Source organism: Chaetura pelagica, unplaced genomic scaffold, assembly GCF_000747805.2.
Source record: "Chaetura pelagica isolate M959 unplaced genomic scaffold, ChaPel_1.0 scaffold109, whole genome shotgun sequence".
In the NCBI taxonomy this organism is placed as follows: domain Eukaryota; kingdom Metazoa; phylum Chordata; class Aves; order Apodiformes; family Apodidae; genus Chaetura; species Chaetura pelagica.
The window spans coordinates 13,678,233-13,701,836 of record NW_009970725.1 but is presented as its reverse complement, the minus strand read 5'-3'; the positions used below and the strand labels follow the sequence as shown (position 1 = coordinate 13,701,836).

Sequence of the window (23,604 nt, the reverse complement as noted above, 5' to 3'; positions counted from 1 at the left end):
GAAAAAGTGTAGGATCCTGCAAGAGGCAGCTCGATGCAATGTTTGGGGTTGCACCGTGGTGATCCCCAACAGCCCAGGTCCTGAGCCAGGTCTGCCAAGAGGGCACCAGCAAAGATTGGGGTGAATCCTAGACCCTTCCCCAGGGAGCACAGGTTAGCAAGACCTTCCTCTCCCGAGATGGCTGCCCCAGCCAGCCCCTCCACCCCACCCTGTATTTGCTTTCTAGCCTGCTGGTTCTTAAATTCCTTCTGGCAAAGTAATACAGTTTCCAACTCATTATGTAAGGTTCATGTTTGTCACCTCTTAACCTCTAGATGTGTGTTTTTCTTTTGATCCGTGTTTTCCAACATATCTACGAGCAGGCTGTGCCTAAAAGAGTAAAGATGCATTCCCTCTGAAACTGTGTATTCATTTCGTTCAATTAATATTGTGTAGAGAGGGCACTGGTGGGTTTGGTGTGTATACATTACTAGAAACCAAAATTACTGTGTGCTGGAGATAAAATTAGCTTTTGAAATTCCTTTTCCCCTTTAAAATAAAAATAGCAGAATCTGCCTTTAATTGACCACCTCAGTCATCACAGAGGCTTCCTGTGTGCAGAGGCTTTGCTTTCAATATCTGTTTTCCCTTGGCTTTAAAGACTAGTCTTTATTTGTAAGTTTATTATAGAAGAGTTCAAATTAGAGGTGGACTGAAACCACAAAGTTCAAGTCCGGATCTGGATGCAACCTTCTAAAAGTTCCATGGCCCAGGTTTGTTATTATCCTGACCAGAGATTACAGAGGTGTTTATAAAATTCAGGTTCAGAACCACATCTCCTGGGTGAGGAAACACAACAATTTGGCTCATGGCCTTTTCCCCAGTATACTTCATAAAGCAGATTTATTTAGTGGATTATTAGTGGGCTGACAGAGCTGAAGAGATTCACATTTTTATTTTGTTTTCAGGTAAGAAATGAAAATTAAACAGTACTTTCCTAGACACATAACACTGTGAACAAGTGTCATTCAACACAAGATGTTCACAACCTCCTTTATCGTGTTGAAGCCCTTCTCAGTAGGATCTCATGACAATTTACATTTTTCTGTCACAGGGCTGGGAGAAGGTTCTGCTCTTCTTCACCCAGACAGCAGGTCCCACCCTCGGTCCTTGGAGAAGAGCGCATGGAGGGCTTTCAAGGAGTCACAGTGTCATCACATGCTGAAACACCTTCACAATGGAGCCAGGATCACTGTGCAGATGCCTCCTAATATTGAAGGACACTGGGTCTCTACTGGGTAAGAAAAGATGAGACAAGATGCTTGAGTGATACATGTGGAAGGGAAGGCCAGAAGGGAGCAGAGGGAAGGGTGACTATTCCCACTTTAAGCAGCAGGGGAAATATTTCCTTTAATATGGTGATGCTCTACATTCCAGATGCTTTCTATATGTTTATGCTTAAAAGGAGAAGGAGTGACATTATGTACATGCATAGAATAGCATGCTATAAAACTGTCTTGATGAATCAATTTATAGTCTGGATTTTAAACAGCATGCTGTTTAAATTTCTCTTCAAATAGGCAGGAGCCCAAGATGCCAAAATGAATGCTTATTCAAACATGACATTGTGCTATCTTTGACTATATGCATTAGATCCGTTGAACGGGCCCTTGTTTTCAGAGTATCTCTCTAGCACAGATTTTATTAGCAAAAGAAATTAAGAAGCTGGATTTCACTAGTTCTGCTCCCTAGACATAGAGACTTGTAATTCAGAGAGCTGTTTTGCTTTCTGTGTCTCAGCAGGTGATATTCACATGCTTATTTGAAGTGACTTGTAGTAGGAAAGACTGGGGTATTTTAATAGAAAGGACTGTTATTCATGTTAAGCAGTGTGGATGCTACCAGAGGGACAAGATTGAAGGCACAAAAGGACTTTCTGAAGGAAGTGGAATTTAACTGCTATTTACACCTTCAGGAAAAACTCCTGGTTGAGAGTGGTAAAGCTGAGGACACGTTCCTCCACATCTTCTGCAGACCAGAGCTGGTGGAGCACCACCAAGAAGCTTGTACAGCAGCTAGAGAAGCTAGTTCTTTGTACTGTTGTTCTGTGGCCATTTGACATTTCACTTTCTGATGTTATCAGTCCTTTTGATAAATCTACCATGCAGAAGAGAAGACAAGATGTTTAATAACCTACTACTTTTTTTCAGAGAAGAATTGGGTCACATGGTAGTCCCTAGACAAAAAGGAAATGCAAAATATGACCTAACATATTTAAAACTGCAAAGATAAAGCCCTTAGTAAGATCAGCATGAAGCAGTATATTAATAACAGCATAACAGCAGGTCAATTGTTGGTTAACTGGCGTGCCACAGATGCCAAGCTCCCATTTACCCCCGGTTATGTCAAAGGGACATCAGCACCCAAATGTCTCTGTGTGCTCATGCAGGTTTGTTCCATCTTGCTACCTGTAGACTACATGACCTTGCTAAAATCTTGTTTCCTTCACTTTCTGTCTTCCCACAGCTGTGAAGTTAGAGCAGGCCCAGAGTTCATCACAAGATCTTACAGGTTCTACCACAATAATACATTCAAGGCCTACCAGTTTTATTACGGTGGCAATCGCTGCACAAACCCCATCTACACATTAGTTATCCGTGGCAAAATACGTCTCCGCCAAGCATCCTGGATCATCCGAGGAGGTACTGAGGCTGATTATCAACTACGCAACATACAGATCATATGCCACAATGAAGCAATAGCCAAAAAATTAAGTGAGTTGGTGAACCACACCTGTCCTGGATTTATACCAGAAGATAGTCCCTGGGAGCAGGATGTGAGCTACGATTTGCTGAGAGAAGACAATGGCTGCGAATGCACCAAAGCTCTGAATTTTGCCATGCATGAGCTCCAGCTGATCCGTGTGGAGAAGCAGTACCTGCACCACAATTTGGACCACCTTGTGGAGGAGCTGTTTCTCGGAGATGTTCATACTGACGCTACTCAGAGGAGGTACTATCGGCCCTCTAGTTACCAGCCTCCTCTTCAAAATGCCGAGGTACGTGTCTATGTATGCCCTCTCTTTAAGATGCTAGTGACAAGGCCCATGTGCTTCTAAAACAAGAGGTGGATTTCAGCCTTACAGGTGAAGCAGCCAATTTAAAAAAAAATAAAACACAATGTATTTTGTGAGAATAGTAACTCTTCTGTGGCTTATGAGGCTGCAGCAAATGTGGAAAAAGTAGGCTGATGAAGTAAGGTCAATAAATTCAATAGATTGAATTAAAGACTTGTCTGCAGAGACAGGAGTTGTTGGCTGGGACCATGGCTTTAGAATAGCAGCTGAAAAGTAAGTTTGATACAGGGATGAGAAAGGACAAAAGAAATAGGCATGTGGATGCTTGTGTAGTTGTGGTATTGCCAGAGAGAGGAAATCAAACTGTATCAGCATATGGAAGTTGAGTGATCCATAACCTGAAGAGAAAAAGAGGAAATTGCAAGGTAGACACATGAAAAGGGCAGCATGAAGGAAAAAACCTGATGGGCTGTGCAGGTCATAGATCTGGATGCAGGCACACACATTAATAAAATGAAAAACAGGTGAATTTTGAACAGGGCTCTAATTCCATTTGATAATTCAGTTTTCAAAGGGGCCTCAGAGTGCCCTCAGCTTCATTGTGAACTGATCAACCCATAGAAAGTTAAATAAAAATCAAACAGGAAGAGTAGACATTGATGGCCTGTAGCAGGAAGACTGTCTATAGATCTTTCCTGGTGACATTTCAAAGGCAGGTGGCGATTGGAACCACATTGCTGCGGCTGCCGGTGTGCTCCAGCTGGGCACTGCCACAGCAGCACTTCCAGCTAATGGGTTGTCACCATTTTTAAACATCTCATTGCAATCAACTCAAAATCAGCTACAGCTTGTCAGAAATAGCAGGGAACACGACAGGGGAAAGGAAAGTTTTGATGATAAAGCTTTGGCTTTCCCTTCCATTCAAAACTGGCCACCCTGGGTTGCATCTGCCTTCAGTGAACATCAAATTCCAATGGTTCAGGACCTTACATGATCTGCCTTTAAGTGTTTTAGTAGCCTGGCCTAGAGAGAATTTTAATCCACAGTCAACTGCATCTCTGTATGAAGCTGCTATCATTTCTGTCATTCTTACGTGCTCTTCAAATGACTAGGGACAAATTTGCATTTTCTTTTTAAAGAAATTTTTCTTTTTTGTATTCCCAAAAAGGAGTTTCAGCAGCAATATATGAACCACAGCATGCTACTCATAAAAATTGTACTTTAATTAATTTAAACATGCACGTTAACTTTCTCTTTGCTTATTTGGGAGTGAGAGTGCTTTCCTAAATCTTTTCCTTGCAGGTATCCATAGGTACAAATTTACAAATTATCTGACACCAGCTGTTTTATCTGTACTAGAAAATATGGTAGACCTTTTTCTGACCATGTGAAACAGAGTAAAAATCTTGATTTAATTCACCTTAGCTAATTATATTTTCTGGTCAAATCTAGTTGTCTTATTATGAGCTGACAGAGAACATAGTAAATGCTTACACTTCTACTCTGTCGTGAGTTCATTACAGTCAGAATGATCAGGTGTACTGTTGACCAGGTTTATAAAAATAAGACTTTTGTTCAGGTCTGCTGTAATTTTAAGACACACTGGTAACGATTTTCCTACTGGTTTTTTCTGCTACTATAGCATCACTTTTTTTTCTTCTAAAATATAGTGCCTTTAACATATAATGCTCAAACTTATGGTACCAAGTCTTGCATAATGGTCTCTTTCTTGAGCCACATTAGCTAAATAAACTGTGAGACTACTGAAAACTCACATGTGTGTTACCAAAGTCCATTATCACAGGAACAATCTGATCCATTCTGACAGGATGGGTGACATCCCTATGTGGAAGGTAGGAGCAGCCTCAGCCTGCCTGCCTCGGTCACCCTGCACACTGTTATCCCTCAGTCCCAGATGTCTGCAGGTCCTACCTGGGAGTACCCGTGCACTCTGACTGGGGAGAGCCTGTGGTGTGGATCCCAGGGGAGGCTTCCACATGGTATGTTTATGAGAACTGGGAAAGATAAACAAGAGGACTGGTTATCCCCTGATATTCATGAAGTACAGTGCTTCCAAATAGGATTTTTGGTAGCCAGGTCTTGGAAGAGGCTGAATCTCAAGGCTGAATTCATGACACTAGAAGCCCATTCTTAAGAATACTGTTGGCAACAGAAGGTGCTGTTGCTATAGAAAGCACAGGTGAACTATGAATACACCAAAATATGTACAGTTTCTAGCTCTCCACTACAGTTTAATAAATGGGAGACCCAGGTCCTGATTTGCAGGACACTGCGTGACTCCCAGTTCGGCCACTCAGGACTTCTGGAGAGTTAGGATACCTCTGTTTCTTGTCCAACCTTTGCCTGCAAGGGCTGCTTGGCTCCCACAATGTATATATACAGTGTGGGGATTGCTGGGACACCAGTCTCAGCTGGAGCCTTCAACAGCAGAAGATGTGTAGGTTTAACACAAGTTTCAAGTGTGCAACAACACAGCTTCTCTTTGTGTTTTTTTGGTAGATTCCTCTTGCTCAGATTCAGGGCACGATTTTTTTTTCTCAAGAGAAGTTGGGCCTGCTGGTACTAGGCTTTCAGCACGCCATAAATAACAGTACCCCTAAAAAATGAGCCTTTGCCTCAGCTGTCATTAAAGATTTTTGGGTGTTGGCTTGTACTTAACTGTGAAGTTCTCTGTACCAACAGGTTTGCAGCTTGGCTGTCTGACCTAGTGTTTGCCACATGTAGGAAGAATAGTAACAAGAGATGCTTTTTTTTTTAAGTCCAGGCAGACCACTGAAAGGTTATAACCCTTCTTCTTTGAACTCTTTTCCTTTTCTAATTGTTGCTCCACTGGGACCCAGCTGAAAATGAGTTTAAATGCTAAATTGAGTTTAAAACTACAAGTCACAGACTCCTTTGGAAACTGGACACCATGAATAAATAGAAACATTAAATCAACTTGTTTTTTTAAGGTTTCTGCAGTCATACCAAAAGGTTGAGAAGGCCAGGAAATTGCTTCTGAAGTGAATCAGGTGTATTGTGTGGAATCTTTCATTTAAAGCTTTTTTTCATTTCCTTTTTATTTATTTTTATCTTAAACTTATTTTAGACATATTTTTATAAGTTAAGAGGATTCACATTTTGAGTTAAATTTATAGTTAAGCCTCTATATAGAAGAAAGTTCCACCCAGCGCAAGAGTTTACACAGCCTGTAAGTTGGATGTGGTAGCTACATTCATTACTTATGTGGTTGAAATGAATGGTAATTAAAAGCAAATGATTGCTGGATATGTTAGGAATGCCAAAGCCACATGATCAGGACTTGAAACAAATAGAATTGGACTTTCTCCAGATTCCTGCAGCGATTTCACCACAGGATGGTAAATCAAAAGGGCTGTCCAAAAACCAGACAGCTTTATGCTGAGCTACAAATCTGAATAAATTCACTGATTACCTCTGTATCTCAAGTGTTCATATAAAACCAGGGAGCTTTTAAAAATATATATGTCATCTGTTAAGGCTTTATGAGTTATCTTAGATAAGAGCATACCTTAAACAAATTCCTCCTGTAAAATTCGTGGAAGTTCCTGATTGCAGCTGATGAGTAGGTCACTGTATAGTTATCTTGGCAATCCTCTAGACTTGCTCAAGAAATCAATTAGGACTTGCTGATGAACGAGGCTGAAAGCCTTTGATGTCTTTTGACATTGTGAATTTATCAAGAGATTCAAGCTATTGCTCATGCAGCTTCTTTAGCCAGCACGAGAGAGGACACGGGCGGGAAGGGCAGGACAAGGTAACTGCTTGGCCATCATTGCACACGTAGCGCAAAATATTAGGACAGCAATTAGGACACCACCAAGGAGCCTGACTGATTGGTCATAAAAATCACACCTTATTTCTGAATGTATACGGAGACCTGTATCATGAAGGAAGGCTTGAATGCAGTATCACTTCACTATGCAGAGGAACGGAAGATGTTTCTGGAGGTATCTGCTCTAAAATTACAGGAGATGTGTACATCAGACACTTATTTTGCATCTAGTTGCCTCAACAATCATGTTTTGTAAACAAAGAACTCCTTGTGCTATTTTGTCATCTGACAGACTATGAGGAAATATCAGAGTTAGGGCTGTGATGACCGGTCATTCTAGTTAGATCATTGTTTAGGAATAAGGCTGGAGTGGTCTGGAACATCACAAGAAGCCAAAAGCATATTAGGATAATCTTCCTTCTGCCTTTGCCATACTCGGGCATTTACTGGCCACACACTTTCAGCCAGACATTTTCCCTTGAAAACACAATTCCAGTGTTTTGATTGTCTATTGTTTCTTAACCTCTGGGCGCTGACTTCCAGCAGCACCTGGCATTTACAGCTAACACAGATACAATGTGTGGAGGCTTGTGCTTGGACTTTCCTTCAGCCAGGTGGTGAAAAAAAAAAAGTGCAGCAAGCTTTTTGTGCTTTTCAAAATTTGAGTCCTCATCTCTGTGAAACTCTGAATTCATCTCTAGGGGAATGCTGTGTAACTGATGAGCTTCATAAGAATAGGTGTTAAACATGTGAGGTGCCTTAAAGCACCAAAACTCATTTTAATAGGATAGATGACATGCAAGCACATTCACCTGGGAAAAAGGCCACTTTTCTATTTGTTCTTGTCTTTTGCCATAGCTCATATCAGAAAAAGAGCAACCCGAAGACATTTGCATTTCAAGTCAATTGTGTTTATTTCAGTTTTATGCAGGGTTGTGCAACAGAATCAACATCGTAGATCAGACAGTTGTGTAATGATAGCACTTTTGGATTCCTTCACTATCTCTCCCTTCATGGGAGCAATTAATAAAATCTGTTCCTCAATATCTTAAAATATATGGGATGCATTTGCAGATAAATCTGAACCTATCTTCACCCTCCTTCCTGCTTGCAACTCCTCTGCTCTCCACTGTAAGAAAACCCAGACTGACAACCCTGCAAAGGAGTTGCCACTCTCTCCAGCATTTCAGTTGCTTAAAGTTTTTTAATTAAAAGTTTTAAATCTTTTTTATTCTTCATGCCCTTTGGCAAGCTGAATTATAACTGTGTCAACCATGCCTGTCAACTCCCCAGAGCCAGCCTAATGCATGTGAGCCAACTCCACTTCATATGAGGTCATGCCTGCAAATTATCACTTTTGTGGTGGAGAAATTGTAGCCATTTGTTGGAGAGTTGTCTTGGCCTGCAGTTATCTAAAGCAGCAGAGAAGCAGAGCTTGATATTACACTGAGCAAGTCATAAAAGTGTCCCTTCGATGGACTTGGCTCCTTGGCAATGTGAGACAAAGCCCCACCCCACTTTCCTTTTTAAGTTGGAAGCATTTCCGTGAAGTGACATTCTCTCAAGGGTTTCCATTTGTCTTCACCCTGGGAGAACTCAGTTATTAACACTAAAACTTGGCACCTGGTTTTCTGAGGTGGTGAGGTTTAAAGCATCCTGACCAGGCATGCTTCATTTTAGTCTCGGCTAGCCCTGCCAGTGGCACATGGTATTCAGGTGGGCATGGGGGATCATTACTAAGCACATCTTTTCTTTCCACTCTTCCTTAGTACTTTCCCTCATGGCAATATGTGCATTCACATGACAGGGGTTTCCTACCCCAGCTTTTGTGACTGTTAGACCCTGCCGGATGCCAGGCTACTAGTTGGGACGGTACTGCATGCATGGTTCAGGCTTGAGCTGGCTCTTGAGGAAACTTGGCCCCCACCACACACCTCAGAGAATCACAGACTCACAGAATGGTTTGGATTGGAAAGGACCTTATAGATCATCTGGTTCCAATGCCCCTGCCTTGGGCAGGGACACTTCCTACTAGATCAGGTTGTTCAAAGCCCCATCCAACCTGGCCTTGAACACATCCAGGGATGATGCATCCACAACTTGCCTGGACAACCCATTCCAGTGTCTCACCACCCTCACACTAAATAATTTCCTCCTAATGTCTAACCTAAATCTCCCCTCTTCCAGTTTTTATCCATTACCGCTTGTTCTTTTGCTACAAGCCCTTCTAAAAAGCCTCTCCCCAGATTTCCTGTAGGCCCTCTTCAAGTACTGGAAGGTCATTATAAGGTCTCCTCAGAGCCTTCTCTTCTCTATGCTGAATGACCCTAACTCTCTGAGCCTGTCTTCATAGGAGAGGTGCTCCAGCCCTCTGACCATCTTTGCGGCCTTCCTCTGGACTTGCTCCAACAACCCCCATGTCTTTCTTGTGTTGAGGGCTCCAGAACTGGACACTGTATTCCTGGTGGGGAGTCTGGAGAGTAGAGCAGCGGGGGAGGATCACCTCCCTTGACCTGCTGGCCACACTTCTTTTGATGCAGCCAAGGGAACGGTTGGCTTTCTGGTTTGTAAGTGCACATTGCTGGCTCATGTTGAGCTTCTTATGAACCATCACCCCAAGTCCTCCTCCTCAGAGCTGTTTTTAATGCCTTCTCCACCCAGCCTGTATTTTTGTGCTCAGGATTGCCCCAACCCATGTGCATGACTTTGCCTTTGGCCTTGTTGAACTTCATGCAGTTTGCACAGGCCTGTAAAGAAAACCAACACTGTAACCCTGCCATAGAAGGCCACCAAATTTGTAAGGCACAATTTTTGCTTAGTGAAGCCATGTTGGCTGTCACCAATCACCTCCTTATTTTCCATGTGCCTTAGCATCGTTTTCAGGAGGATCTGCTCCATGATCTTTCCAGGCACAGAGGTAAGACTGCCAGACCTGTAGTTCCTAGGGTCTTTTTTTCCTTTTTTAAAAATGGGGGTTATGTTTCCCCTTTTCCAGTCAGTGGCAACTTTACCAAACTGCCACCAAACCTCCCTGCTACAAGGCTATGCTGGGTGCTAGCCCTTGCTACTACAATACTATGTAGATGTCATCTATTTTCCTCTTCCAACCAAGAATGAGACCTGTCTCTTGTCACATACTGATAGCTAGTGGACATCAGGGCTGGATAAAGGTGGTTTCATGTCAGCTGAAATCATGGCTCTTCCAAACAAACTCCCCATGCTACAGCCTGAGTGGCTCAGACAGCACAAGTAGAGCATTGTAGAAATATTATTAATGTCAGTACGTGACTTGATAAGGCAGGACATTGTTACAGAAATTTGAAATAAGTGACTTCAGCAGCATGGGGTTATTGTAACTGAGCGGGGTGGTGGCAACAGCTCTTGGGGAGAGACCAGGCCCATCTGGCAATGGTGTGGGGATGGGGAGGGAAGATTGTACTGAGAGTAGCCACATTGAATGCCTGGGTTTGAATAAAAAGCAACAGTCGAAAGGCCTGAGTCCCAAGGGAGGCATCACAGAAAGAAGCCTGTGACCTGCCAAGGGCCTGGGGTTGGGTTTCATTTTGACACTGGCATTGATGAGCAGGGAGAGCAGAGCGAGGAGGAGTCCAAGAGAGGCACAACTGATGGCAAAGAGCATGTGTTTTTCCATCTTGCTGAGGCAGAGCTGATACGTGAATCTCTTAACCAGGTTAAGGTATAGGAAGGATGCGTCCACTATACTGTGGTTCCAGATAAAAAGAGAAGAAGTGACTTCCCAAATGACTTAGGGAAGCTGCTGTGTAATTTCATGCAAGTCTGAAGACCTTGCAGGTGTAAAACAAACAGCTACTGAGGAAATTAATCGGGTCTACAGCTTCTCAGAATTGTCCACTGCTTTTCCTGAGTCCAGGTTAGCTCTGAACAGTCACAGTCCCACATTTGCCCGAACACCAGGCCTCCTATAACTGCCACCTTCTATGCTTTCGTCTTCCTAATGTGTCTGTTCTGGTAAATACGACCTATTTGCAACTATGAAAGATGACAGAGAGAGCCTCTCAGAAAATGGTGAAAATCCTCCATTAAAAATACAAAAAAATCCCCTAAAAATGCTTTTAGCCGTTTTTTAACTGAAACATTTCCCCATGTCTTTTTAAAAATAATACTCCAATGAAAAATACCACATTAAGTTTTCAGTCTGCACTGCCCTCTTAAGTAGTTTGAGCAATGAATCTTCCCTTAAGAAACATGAAGTTATACTTGAGATAATGTTAATTTTCCATTATGTAAATAGCAGATAATATGTAAATATCAGAACAGTTATCTACTGTAATTCTCCAAGAGAAGGATTGAGTTACAATTTGAGCTATTTCAGGCAAACAGAGATACAGACACATTTTCAGGATATAAAGAATAAGTAGATAGATATCGGAGAGAGTAAATACATTTGAACAAGGTGTTTAGTTGAAAATAATTATGTTTTCAGTATTACTGCTTGTTTGTTTTGTCCCTGAATTACAACTTGCAGTGTATCCTGCAGTTCCTCTCCTTGATAGCAAGCATTGATTTCAGCTTCTGCTTGAATCATAAGGAAAGGGTAGATTTTCTGCACATTTCAAAAAGGGTTTGGTCCACAGATGTCTCATTCTGTAACAACAGCATCGAAATACAAAGGTGTTCAAAGAAAACTAGAACACCTTTCAAAAAGATCTTTCTGTGTGTTATTCAAAGCTCACTGCACCATTGCTCAGAGAGCATCCCAGCTGCGTGATAGTTTTTCGGCCTGGACCATAAAAAACACCATGAATTGATTAGAGGCAAATTAGTCCTAGACAGCCATAGAATCCCATAGAACTTAAGAGAAAATTATATTGTGCTGAGAGGGTTTATATTTCTGACTATGCACAGCAATTGGGAAAAAGATCAAGGAATCTCATCCTTGTTTGCTTTTTTATTAGAAACCTCCCTTCTTGGCTTCCAGAGATCTCTGTCCCTGTTACCACTTCAGCTGAGGCAGCCTGAGGGGGGGATAAGAAAAAATATTGATGGAAATTTTCAGATTACAAACGCTTTTCTCCCCAGCTACAAGAACTGAATTTCCAGCCAGAGATTCAGGCTTGTTTCAACTCACATGACCTCATGGATTAATTCAGAAATTTGCTTTAAAGAAACACCCAGGAGGGTGAGAAGTTGGGGCACCATCAATTCAGCATTGCAGAGCTGCAAGGAGGCACCTTTCACGGGAAGGGATCTTCCAGTCATCAGATAGCTGCCATTTCACAGGCTGGTCCTTGCAGCAAGACCTCACTATTAAAAATACTTCATTGTACACCTAAGATAATCAAAACATGGACCAGATGTTCATGCTGTCTACTGCTCATTTTATTGCTTTTTAGTTTATGTCATGCCCAAATGAGCTTTTTATTAGAGAGTACTTAATCGTGTTTGAACTCAACTGTCCTCTGCCTCTGTTCCCTATTCTCTTTGAACATCTGTTTTTAGAAAATAATCTTTCCCTGAGACACATGGAAAGGGAGTGATTGCAAGGCCTTTGCTAGTGTAATTAAGAGCCAAGAGCGGCCAACCAGAAAAAAGAACAGTGAAAAGCACAGTCAGTTGCTAAAGATAAATTACTCCACAATTAAGTCCAATTGCCTCATAACAAAACTAGATTTTTCTCTTATCCATTACTTGGACAAAAATCATACTGAGGGAGTTTACATGTGGCATATTCTTCCATTAAGAAGTTCATAACCCTGTGAATGCTAGTATCACAGAACAAAAAAGAAAAAAAAGGCTTAGACCCAAGAGCTGGTCTCAGGGAAGCGATGTGTCTGGGGTACATCTCTATGAGATACCTGAGCCAGCCAGTGAAAGGGATACTTCTGCTTCCCTCCTCACTGCCCCAACCTCTCCCTGTCCCACTTGCTGTTTGCTGCAAAAAGTGCCTGTTCACTGCAGTCCCTGCATCTGGGCACATCATCAGTAATAAGACAGGCAGGCTAGATGCTTCTTAGCAGTGCAACTGGCCAGAGCTTCAGAGCTGGTGCAAAGCCTTTGGATTTAGAAAGGCTACCCAGCTACCGCAATTCAAGATACAGATCAGAGGCCAAAGAACCAGATGAGCTAAAGACAAGTGTTTACACTGCTCAGCTTCTATTTCTGTGAGTTAACTTGGACCTTCCTTGAGTTTACCCAAGGAGTCACCTCTACTTGCAGTGTAATGGCAGCCAGTATAGTCAGTTTTACAAGTTTTGGGAAGTAACTCCTCCCTGTTCCTCAAGACACGAACCCAGCCCTGATAAGGAGAAAGGGGCTGCTTGCAGTTAGGCATTTTTTCCACCATGGACTTTCTTCCACTATGGACTTTCTTCTGCCCACTCTGCTGCTGGCCACAGCCAGAGGACTAAGCAACCATAGGTTGTGACCACTCTGCACCATGTACCCTCCCAGTATGACAGAGAAGACATCAAACAATGGTAATACTCCCTGCCCAGCATCAGAGCCTCAACTCATAATACACATAGTTTTTAATGTTGTGGAGGAGAGAAGAAACCTAAAATCACTTCTAGAAAAATGGAAAAAAGAACTTTTTATGCATAACAGTCCTTCCTCCTCAAAAAGAAAGAGGAAGAAAAAAAAAAAAAGGAAAAAAAACCAACATTGCTGCAAATAGGACTGATTCCACAGACCTGAGAAACAACAGGGAAATCCCACAAACTGCCAAGGGTGACCAAGAAGACAACAGGCTGGGTTTCTGTTTGGTTTTCTTCAGATTTTTAACAAGGGCAACAGAAACCACTGGTTCCCAGGTTAAATTGCCTTGGCCTACAAACTAATTGTGGAGGACAGGGTCCTGAGAGGGTAATGTGAACATAAACCAAACCACCCTGGCTGGCCTGTGCTGCTCTGCCAGGGACTCTTCTGAGAGATCGTAAGAGCTTTCAACTTCAATAGCAAAGGGACTGTAGCAGAAATTGTCTCCTACTATTGACCAATTTGGCTTATCTAAGTTATGGTTAGTTTTATAACACTGTCTTCTCCTTCTTGCTTCATGTTACATGAGTGGTTGGCAGGGAACGGAATTGCACACCTCCAGCAGCTTTCTTGCAACACCAGCAAGAAATTCTGATTTTATTTTAAATAATATCAGGGTCCCTGACATTTCTGCTTTCTCACAGCTCAGTGTCTTTATTTAGCCTTCTGCTAGTTCTGTCCCAAATGAGGTTAAGTCACACAGGAAGGTCACACAAGAAATCTAGAGCAAAATGGGGAACATATCTGCATCGTTGTTCCCCTCTTGACTATCAGAAAATCTGAACTGAAACTTGCTATTTCAGTAGATGGCTCAGTTTCACAGTCCTTATGTGTTATCTGTGCTTCTGGTGTTCAGGAGAACCAGATGTTTTGCACCAGCCTCTGCTGTCAGTTACTACGGCACAAATCTGTGCTAACTTCACCAGTTGCAGTTGAATTACTCAATTAAATGTTCTTTGTATTTTCACTAAGACATTAATGGCCCTTGCACCTGCTTACAGAATTTAGCTGAAAAATGTATCTTAAAATCAGTTAACAAGCTCCACCGTGGGAAGAACTACATCCGCTTTAATAGCATGCTGACTGGTAGTTCTCAGAAGATTATGTGTTTGGAAGTGGAAAGACCCTCTGGAGGTAACCAAGTCCAACATCCTTCTTCCTCAAACCAGGGCTGTTGGTCAGCACTGGTTCAGATCAACCTGAGCTACATCATTTGTAGTTATTTAGCACATAGACCATTCTTCTACATCATAGGGACGTAGAACAGCAGACTTCCCATTGATTTCTCTACTTTCGGTGTCTCTCTGGTCTGGGGGCAAATATAAACCCTCCTTCTATATGTGGGAGTTGGATGCTGATTCTCTGAAGCTACCTGTGGTCATATGATTGGAGAAACTCAGGGCACTAATGAAGGTTGTGTAAATGTCAACCCTAAAGTGTACTGTGAGCTGAAGGCAGTGAGTGGTGACATGCTGACTCCATAGCAGCTCAAGTGGACTTCAAAGTCTGAGCAATTTATGTTACAGAGACATCTCAGAACAGAAGATTGGAAAGAGGCACAAAGAAAAAGTATTTGTGTAAGTATCTCCCTGAAGACTTCAGCTCATCACTCGGTACGCTCTGAATTGAGCAAGATGTAACTCAGCCAGTGCATCTCCCTCTCCAGGAAGGATTGAGTGTCCTTGAAAGACGAAGATCCAAGCTATCTGTGTGGTCTTTGCCTTCCACTCTGAGTATAAGCCTGCTTACAGCTCAGAGCACAGCCCCTCAGCACATCTCCGGCTGACTGGAGATCCTGAGATGTAAACAAACAGCACATCACCAACCCAAAATGGGCACGAGCAAAACAACAACCACTGCTTTTATCTTTCAGGGTGGCATTTCTTCTTCTTGATCTAACTTGTCATAAATGAAGTGAGTTAAAAAATTCATTTTGTAATCCTTTGTTGGTCCATAAAATTTACTTTAAGGTTTACCAGAGCATAGACAAATGCTAATGCCACCGTCTGTCTTGCCATGGAAGGAAGTGCAAAATGCAGTCTGAAAAGAGAATAGCTGGGCCAGACTCTTGCCAACAAGACAAAACCTTGCAGAGGCAGAAGCAGTTAGCCTTAGGAACAACATACAAGTCTCTGTAATTTTATTTTCTGCTGTCAGGAGGTGGAAGCCTCAGCATGAAATTCCCTCCACTCCTGCCACAGACTGAGAGCCTGCACACCCCTTGTAAATTGCCCCCAGCACTGTCGGATAGGGTTGGGGGTACCTGCTGCTTGACCCACAGCAGTGAACTGCAGTGGAGTTCAGTAGGTACCACCAACCTTGTTCCCTCTGGAGAGGGCCATAAAGCTTTCACCGTGTCCAGCAGCAACTGGCCGTGTCTTATGATTCACAAGCTTTTGTTTGGGCTCAAAAAAGCTGAAAGAGTTCAACGTTGCTGGTTACTGTTCTCCCAGGCTGATACCCAACTGAAAAATGTACTTAGGACACCTGGGTCCATCTACGGCACCCAAAGTTGACAACTAAAAGGAAGAGAGATGAAAAATAAGAGGTCAGCAAACAGTCATTTCTAACACAAGAGTTGCCAAGTCTCTAACATAGTGAATTACCATCTGCCAGCTTCTTGTGCAATTTGAAGGATTAACTCGGCTGTTTCTAGATCCAATAAAAAGCTAAACTAAAATGTTCATTTCAGAGGAATGCAGATGAGGGAGTTAATGTCCTAACTCAGCTCCTGCTGTGCAGTCTCCTACATACAAAACCAAATGGTGCTATGTTTCAGGTGCTTTGAACTGTGAGAATCTACAGGAGAATATTAAAAAGATGAGAAAGAATAATATATTCCTTAAAATGTTGAGTTGGTGTCACTTCAACCTGAAACGGACAGTCTGATGCATTGCCCTCTGTCACGAATAATGCATAACCAGGGTTTCTCTCTGCTTCATTTCAGAACCATGACCATACGTGCATTGCATGCAGAATCATCTACCGGTCGGACGAGCACCATCCTCCCATCTTACCCCCCAAGGTAGATCTGACTATAGGGCTCCATGGAGAGTGGGTGAGCCAGCGTTGCGAAGTGCGACCGGAGGTCCTCTTCCTCACTCGGCACTTCATCTTCCATGACAACAACAACACCTGGGAAGGTCACTACTACCACTACTCCGACCCCATCTGCAAGCACCCCACCTTCACCATCTACGCCAAGGGACGTTACAGCCGAGGAGTGCACTCATCCAAAGTGATGGGTGGCACAGAGTTCGTGTTCAAAGGTAGAGTGGTTCACAACACTGGTGGCAAAGGTGGTCACGTAGCCACACACCAGAGCACCATTTCCTCATAAATGATTTGGTGGCTGATTATTTCATTCTGTCATTTTCTGGAGTTAGTATTTTCTTGGGAAGTTCACAAGCGTGTGAATGCCCAGCCAAACTGTACCAGCTGCACAGTATTTTCCACCACTGAAACAATATTCATTTGAGGCAGGGATATTTAAGTACAGCACAAGAAAATACGATTTCACATCATTAAGTCTTGGAGTCCAGTGGCCAAACTTAAAGCATCTAAGCAGAGTGTCTGAGATCAGATCTGTGTCCTAGGACTCTTTCAGCAGAGAATAAAAAGCACCTTCAGAAAGTATTTCAGGTCATAACTGGTATAAGTCATTTTCTGGTAAAGACAGATATAGCAGTGTGATGGTTGATCCTAGCTGGGTGCCAAGTGCCCAGCAAGCCACTCCATCACTCCCCTCCTCAGCTGGACAGGGGAGAGAAAATACAATGAAAGGCTCATGGGTCAAGATGAGAGCAGGGAAAGATCACTCACCAATTCCTGTCACTGGGCAAAAGAGTCTCGGATGCCAGGGACTCTTCTGGGAGATCATAAGACCTTTCAATTTCACTTCAATAGCAAGGAGACTGTAGCAGAAATTGTCTCCTACAATTTGGCCAGTTTGTTGACCAATTTGGCTTATCTAAGTTATGGTTAGTTTTATAAAACTGTCTTCTCCTTCTTGCTTCATGTTACATGAGTGGGACAATCAAAGGAGTAAGGTTACTGTCATCAATGCAGTTCAGTAGCCCTTAAAGTGTTAGTGATGCCCATGTGCCCCATGGCAGGACAGAGAAACAAATGCTTGATAGACACCAGCATCTTCCACAGAGCAACCCCTCAGCCTGGATCACTGCAGGTGTCTGTACAAGGCAGTGGCTACATCTTTTGGATGTTCATCTCCAAGAAGACAAAGTGTAATAGAAGTAACTATTACATTTTAAAAAATGTCTGTTTCTTCAACGCTTTGGTTGGCAGGGAACGGAATTGCACACCTCCAGCAGCTTTCTTGCAACACCAGCAAGAAATTATTATGATTTTATTTTAAATAATATCAGGGTCCCTGACATTTCTGCTTTCTCACAGCTCAGTGTCTTTATTTAGCCTTCTGCCAGTCCTGTCCCAAACAGAAGAGCTGTAATTGTTTGAAATGAGGTTAAGTCACACAGGAAGTTCACACAAGAAATCTAGAGCAAAATGGGGTACATAACTGCATCATTGTTCCCCTCTTGACTATCAGAAAATCTGAACTGAAACTTGCCATTTCAGTAGATGGCTTGGAAAGTTCACAAGCGTGTGAATGCCCAGCCAAACTGTACCAGCTGCACAGTATTTTCCACCACTGAAACAATATTCATTTGAGGCAGGGATATTTAAGTACAGCACCAAAAAAATACGATTTCACATCATTAAGTCTTGGAGTCCAGTGGCCAAACTTAAAGCATCTAAGCAGAGTGTCTGAGATCAGATCTGTGTCCTAGGACTCTTTCAGCAGAGAATAAAAAGCACCTTCAGAAAGTATTTCAGGTCATAACTGGTATAAGTCATTTTCTGGTAAAGACAGATATAGCAGTGTGATGGTTGATCCTGGCTGGGTGCCAAGTGCCCAGCAAGCCACTCCATCACTCCCCTCCTCAGCTGGACAGGGGAGAGAAAATACAATGAAAGGCTCATGGGTCGAGATGTGAGCAGGGAAAGATCACTCACCAATTACTGCCACTGGGCAAAAGAGACTCAACTTACAGAAATTAGTTTAATTTATTATCAATCATATCAAAGTAGGGTAATGAGAAATAAAAAATAAGTCTTAAAAAATCTTCCCCCCATCCCTCCTATCTTCCCTGACTCAAATTACTTTGCTCCCAATTTTTCTGCCTCCAACCCCTAGAAGTGCAGGAAGACAGGGAGTGGGGGTTTTGGTCAGTTCACCACATATTTCTGCTGCTCCTTCCTCCTCCAGAAGGACTCCTCCAATTCACCCCCTGCTCCAGCCTGGGGTCCCTCCCATGGAAGACAGTCTTCCACAAACTTCTCCAACATGAATCCTTCCCACAGGCTACAATTCTTCACAAACTGCTCCAGCCTTCCATGGAGTGCAGTCCTTCAGGAACAGACTGTTCCAGCCTGAGTCCCCCATGAGGTCTCAAATCCTGCCAGCAAATCTGCTCCAACATGGGCTCTTCTCCACAGGTCCACAGGTTCTGCCAGGAGCAGCCTCCTTTACGCATCCACCTGTCCTGCCGTAGGGTCCTCCATGGGCTACAGGTGGATATCTGCTCCACCACAGACCTCCATGGGCTGCAGGGGAATCTCTGCTCCGGCATCTACAGAACCTCTTCCCCTCTTTCTTTGCTGACCTTGGTGTCTGTAGAGCTGTTTCTCTCTCTTATTCTCACTTCTCTCTCCAGCAGCTCTTATGCAGCTTTTTTCCCCTTTATCTTAAATACGTTATCACAGTGGTGCTGCCACCATCACTCATGGGCTCAGCCTTGGCCAGTGGCAGGTCCATCTTGGAGCTGGCCAGCATTGCCTCTGCCAGGCATGGGGGGGGGGTTCTGGCAGCTTCTCACAGAAGCCACCCCTGCAGCCCCCTGCTGCCAAAGCCTTGCCACGCAAATGCAATACAAGCAGCAGCATCTGTCTTCTCGTCATCTTCCAAGGAGCTCTAGAGCAAGCAAGGATGTCCTTAAAGAGAGCTCTGATTAATCTCACTACAGTAAAGACCAGATGAATCTAACCGAAACCCCTTGAGTACTTTGGAAGTGGCACACAGTGGTGACACCAGCCGGGTCCCTGCAGCTGAGAAGCTTTCCCATGCAAACAGCCCCATAGCACCCTGCTTAGAAAGAGCTCAGTGGCTTTAACCACACAAACAAACATCTCCAAAACATGACGTCCCACCATGGCGCCAGCCCCAGCAGAGCCTCTGGAAGCCCCAGGCACTGTGTGGGCTCTTCTCCTTATTTCAGTTACCATGTGAGAAGCATACAGCTTCTTTCATGGCTCCAATTTAGTAAAGCATCTAACTGTAAGAAATTATTTACTAATCTGGAATTTTCATAGGAGGTGGGAGATACCCTTTCCTCTCAGAGCTTTTGCTCTTTGCAGCTGTATGCAGCATGTCCCAGCTCAGCTCCTGGGGTGAAATCCAGTTTCGTGGTATGCCAACTTACCTTGCAAATTGAGGTCACTGATTCAGTTTTGGTAAAGCTTCTAGGTTTGCTTTCTATAGATTGCCTTTTACACCCACTAGGACAAATAATGTAAACTGTGGAGCCATTAAGTCAATTATCTGTTTATAAAACCTCAGAATAAAACTCCCAACAAATCTTAATACAAAACGACCTGCAGGAGAATTTGAGATTTTGGTATGTCAGGAGGCATGAGGGCTGGTCATTTGCTTCAGTTTCACTCAGCACTGATCCATTCAGATTCCCTTTACTTGATATACAGTGTCAAGCACACACCAGGAAAAAAATCTATTCAGCTTCCATAGGCTGTTTGATTTTTCCCAACTTTTTTTAACTTGGCTGAAAAATAAAACTTTATGTGCCTTAAGCTCCTTTGAAATGCAGGCAACTTGGAACCGCAGAAGCTGCAGGACTGCTACATTTGATTCTGCAAGCTGCTCTCACTCTTTGGATATGAGAAAAAACATCTCTCTGTAGTTCAGAAATACTTTATAATTCATGCAAAAAAAGAATGGGTAATACAGAGAGATAGCACAGCTGTGGTGCTTTCCAGATTTTCCAGCTGGAACTAATTATTTCATTAGCCTTACAGGATAACGAAGTTAAAAAATGATGAAAAATAAACAGCCCTTCTTATGGATTAATACAGATGGTAATAAAACACAAAGTTTTAATGTTTCCTCTTTTACCTATCTCCTAGAATAACCACCCAGGCTTTATCTGTAACGGATTGTAATGAAAAGTTCTGCTTAATCTCTTGCTGAGATCTGTTGTCATCAGGTTTTCTTCAACTGAGTTTGTGTGTGTGCAAGAAGCAATTATGTCAAAGACATAAAATGATGCAAATATGTTCACCAGCCACACCTGCAATATGAAAAATTGATTTAAGAATGAGCAAGCAGAGACAATTCTGATTTGGCAGTTACAGACCCCAATCTGCACATTGTCCTTGCTTTTGTTTTTGTTCCCCTGCTAATAGCCCCTCTCTTCCTCTCTCGCAGTGAATCACATGAAGGTGACTCCCATGGATATATCCACAGCCTCTCTGCTCAACGTCTTCAACGGGAACGAGTGTGGAGCGCAGGGGTCCTGGCAAGTTGGGGTTCAGCAAGACGTCACCCACACGAACGGCTGCATCGCGCTCGGCATCCGCCTGCCTCACACCGAGTACGAGATCTTCAAAATGGAGCAGGATGCTGGGGGAAGGTACTTGCTGTACAACGGCCAGAGACCGAGCGACGGGTCCAGCCCTGACCGACCAGAGAAGAGAGCCACGTCCTACCAGATGCCTTTAATTCAGTGCGCTTCGTCAGTGCCCAGAGCCGAAGAGTCGCCAGAGGAGAAAAAAATAAGGCTGTATAGCAGAGCACCAGAAAAATATCCCAGTACCCCAGCTCTTGCTTTGGTGTTGTTTATTTGTACTGTGTCATATTGGGACATTCTCAGCTAGAAGTGAAAAAACCCTTATATTTCATGACTACAGAGCCAGGATTCCACCAGACTGGGGGTTGTTTTTATTTCTGAAAGAAAAGGACATTTATTTTCTTGATGCACTTGAATGCCTGAGAACTGTTCTTTTCCTTACTTCCCCCCTCCTCCTCAAATCCTGAACAGCACTCGTTTGATGTTTGTGCTTTGAACTTCATCCAGTCTGATCCCTGGCCTGACATGACTGCACAAAAGTAATTGCACTTTAGTACTGCAGACTTTTGGGGGGAGGGAGGGGGTCTTCTTTTTTTTAAAAAAAAAAATTTAATTACTGGGGTGAAGGTTATGATCTTGCTTCAGTCATCACTGCCACGTTACCAGTGTGGTACTCTTCTCCCCAGTGCTGGGTTTCTCAACAGAATTTAGCTCCGGGGAAGGGCTCGGGGCTGTGCCAGTACTGTGAGAGCACCTTCCCCCTCGGACTTCACAACTCCGATGTAGATGCGCATACGAGGAGGAAACCCACGAAGATTGATCTTGTCATTATCTCACAGCTCGTTACACAAAAAGAAACGACCAATCAACAGCCCTCCACTCAGATCCTGCTAACTAACTGATACCTCTAATTAAAAAAATATTCCAAATAATTTAAGCTATTTTTACAATAATTAAATTGTAAAAATAACCAGTAATTCATATTTTGTCTTTCAATTTCCTTAGCTATGTCATTGCTGGGAGGCCTCCCTTTGTATCTAGTGGGTAGTTACAACCAAGCCCCCTTAAAGCCAGAGAGAAGCAGCATCTTTTCTGTTGGATGCACAAGGTGCAGGTAAGCTGCCAATACAAGGCTGCAGGGATGACTTCTGCTTTCACATTCCTGAGGCCTTACATACTCCACGTGCAGTATTTCTGCCTTGGATATTGTGCCAGCCAGGTGGGTAAAGAAGTGAGTAGGGTCTAACATGTTCTGCAACCTTGTTTAGCAGCACATTTTTAGTGATGTGGCCTCACACAGGAACAAGTAAAGAGTTTTGGCAGCAAGCACACCATGGCCCCTAGAAGAGCACGAAAGCAGCTGGAAACAGATTTACATCCATCTGGTGGAGGCAGAGTGGCCCAGTCTTACCAGAGGGAGGAGCAAGAGTTGCACAAATGTAGCCACCTCCTCCCTTTTCTCCTTGCTGGACCTGTCCCAACACATTCTTCAATAGAGCATTCTTCAACAATACCCTGCCTTGGAAACCCTTGGGTTTCCCCCAGTGGCAAATACATCCTTATGTGCATATTAATGTCAATCAGACCAGGTTCTGGAGAGGCAATAGAAGAGATAGTTAAGGTCAGCAAGGAGGTACAGTTCATGGATAAACCATGTCCCCCCTGATTTAAATGGGGAGTAAGCTGAGGACATGGTTTAATCTTGAAGCATTTGGGCTGTGGCTTTTACCAGGATACACATTTTGGCTCACAGGAGGAGCAGGAACCTGTGGAATAAACATAACGAATAAGGTCACACTGTTTCTTCATCAGTGTCAGCAGTTTGTAGCTGCCCAGTGCAGTATTATTGGGGGAAGATAACGTTCAGCATCACAGGAAAAGCATGTGTTGAATGAAGGTCTTTCAGTTTTACGTAGGGAAGTCTCCATACTGTGTGCCATAGCAAAAGGATTCTTTGAAAACACAGCAATGGCACAAGAGCTCACTAGGAAAATTAGCAGGAAAAAGCCATTTGAGTAGCAAATGGCTATGCTCAGGCTCCCCACCTCCTCTAAGTCCATGCCTTCTTGACAGTTTTTCCAAGCTGGTATTAGCCTTGGATGCAAATTTCCATGGGGTGAGAACAAAACTGTTTCACTTGGTTTTGAGACAGCAGAAGGAAGGGGGAAAGGAACAATCACAGACTCACTGCCAGGTCAGACAGAATCTTTCATGGTATTTTTTCCTCAGAGGAAACGTCACAGAAAACTCATTAAGAGTCAAGAACAGAGCTCAGGCTGGCTCAGTGGTCACCAGAGAAAGCATTCACCCATCCATCTGATATCAGATCCTCCTTCAGCCTACTAGAAGGAGCTGAAAGCCAAATTCCCATGATCAATTGAGCCCTATGAACAGCTGCTCTGATCAGCATTTCTTGATGACTTTCTGCTCCATAGTCAAACCTACTGGAAGGGTCAGTTCAGGATCAGTTGCTGGTAGGGGGGCATCAGGAGCAGTTTTAACTAGAGTCAAGAAGGAGACATGATGCCTCTGAAAGAGAAGCTAGGAACCAGGAGGGA

The 23,604-nt window shown here is 43.3% G+C and overlaps 1 protein-coding gene across 1 annotated transcript; it reads left to right on the top strand.

The window, feature by feature from the left end:
- The first annotated feature begins 1,098 nt into the window (after positions 1–1,098).
- On the top strand, positions 1,099–21,983 carry APCDD1 (adenomatosis polyposis coli down-regulated 1). Its single transcript, XM_010006872.1, has 4 exons — positions 1,099–1,277; positions 2,506–3,037; positions 16,333–16,654; positions 20,905–21,983. Exons 1-4 carry the CDS (start codon positions 1,198–1,200, stop codon positions 21,351–21,353), a joined length of 1,383 nt encoding a protein of 460 aa, XP_010005174.1. The 5' UTR covers positions 1,099–1,197; the 3' UTR covers positions 21,354–21,983.
- The last annotated feature ends 1,621 nt before the right edge of the window (positions 21,984–23,604 follow it).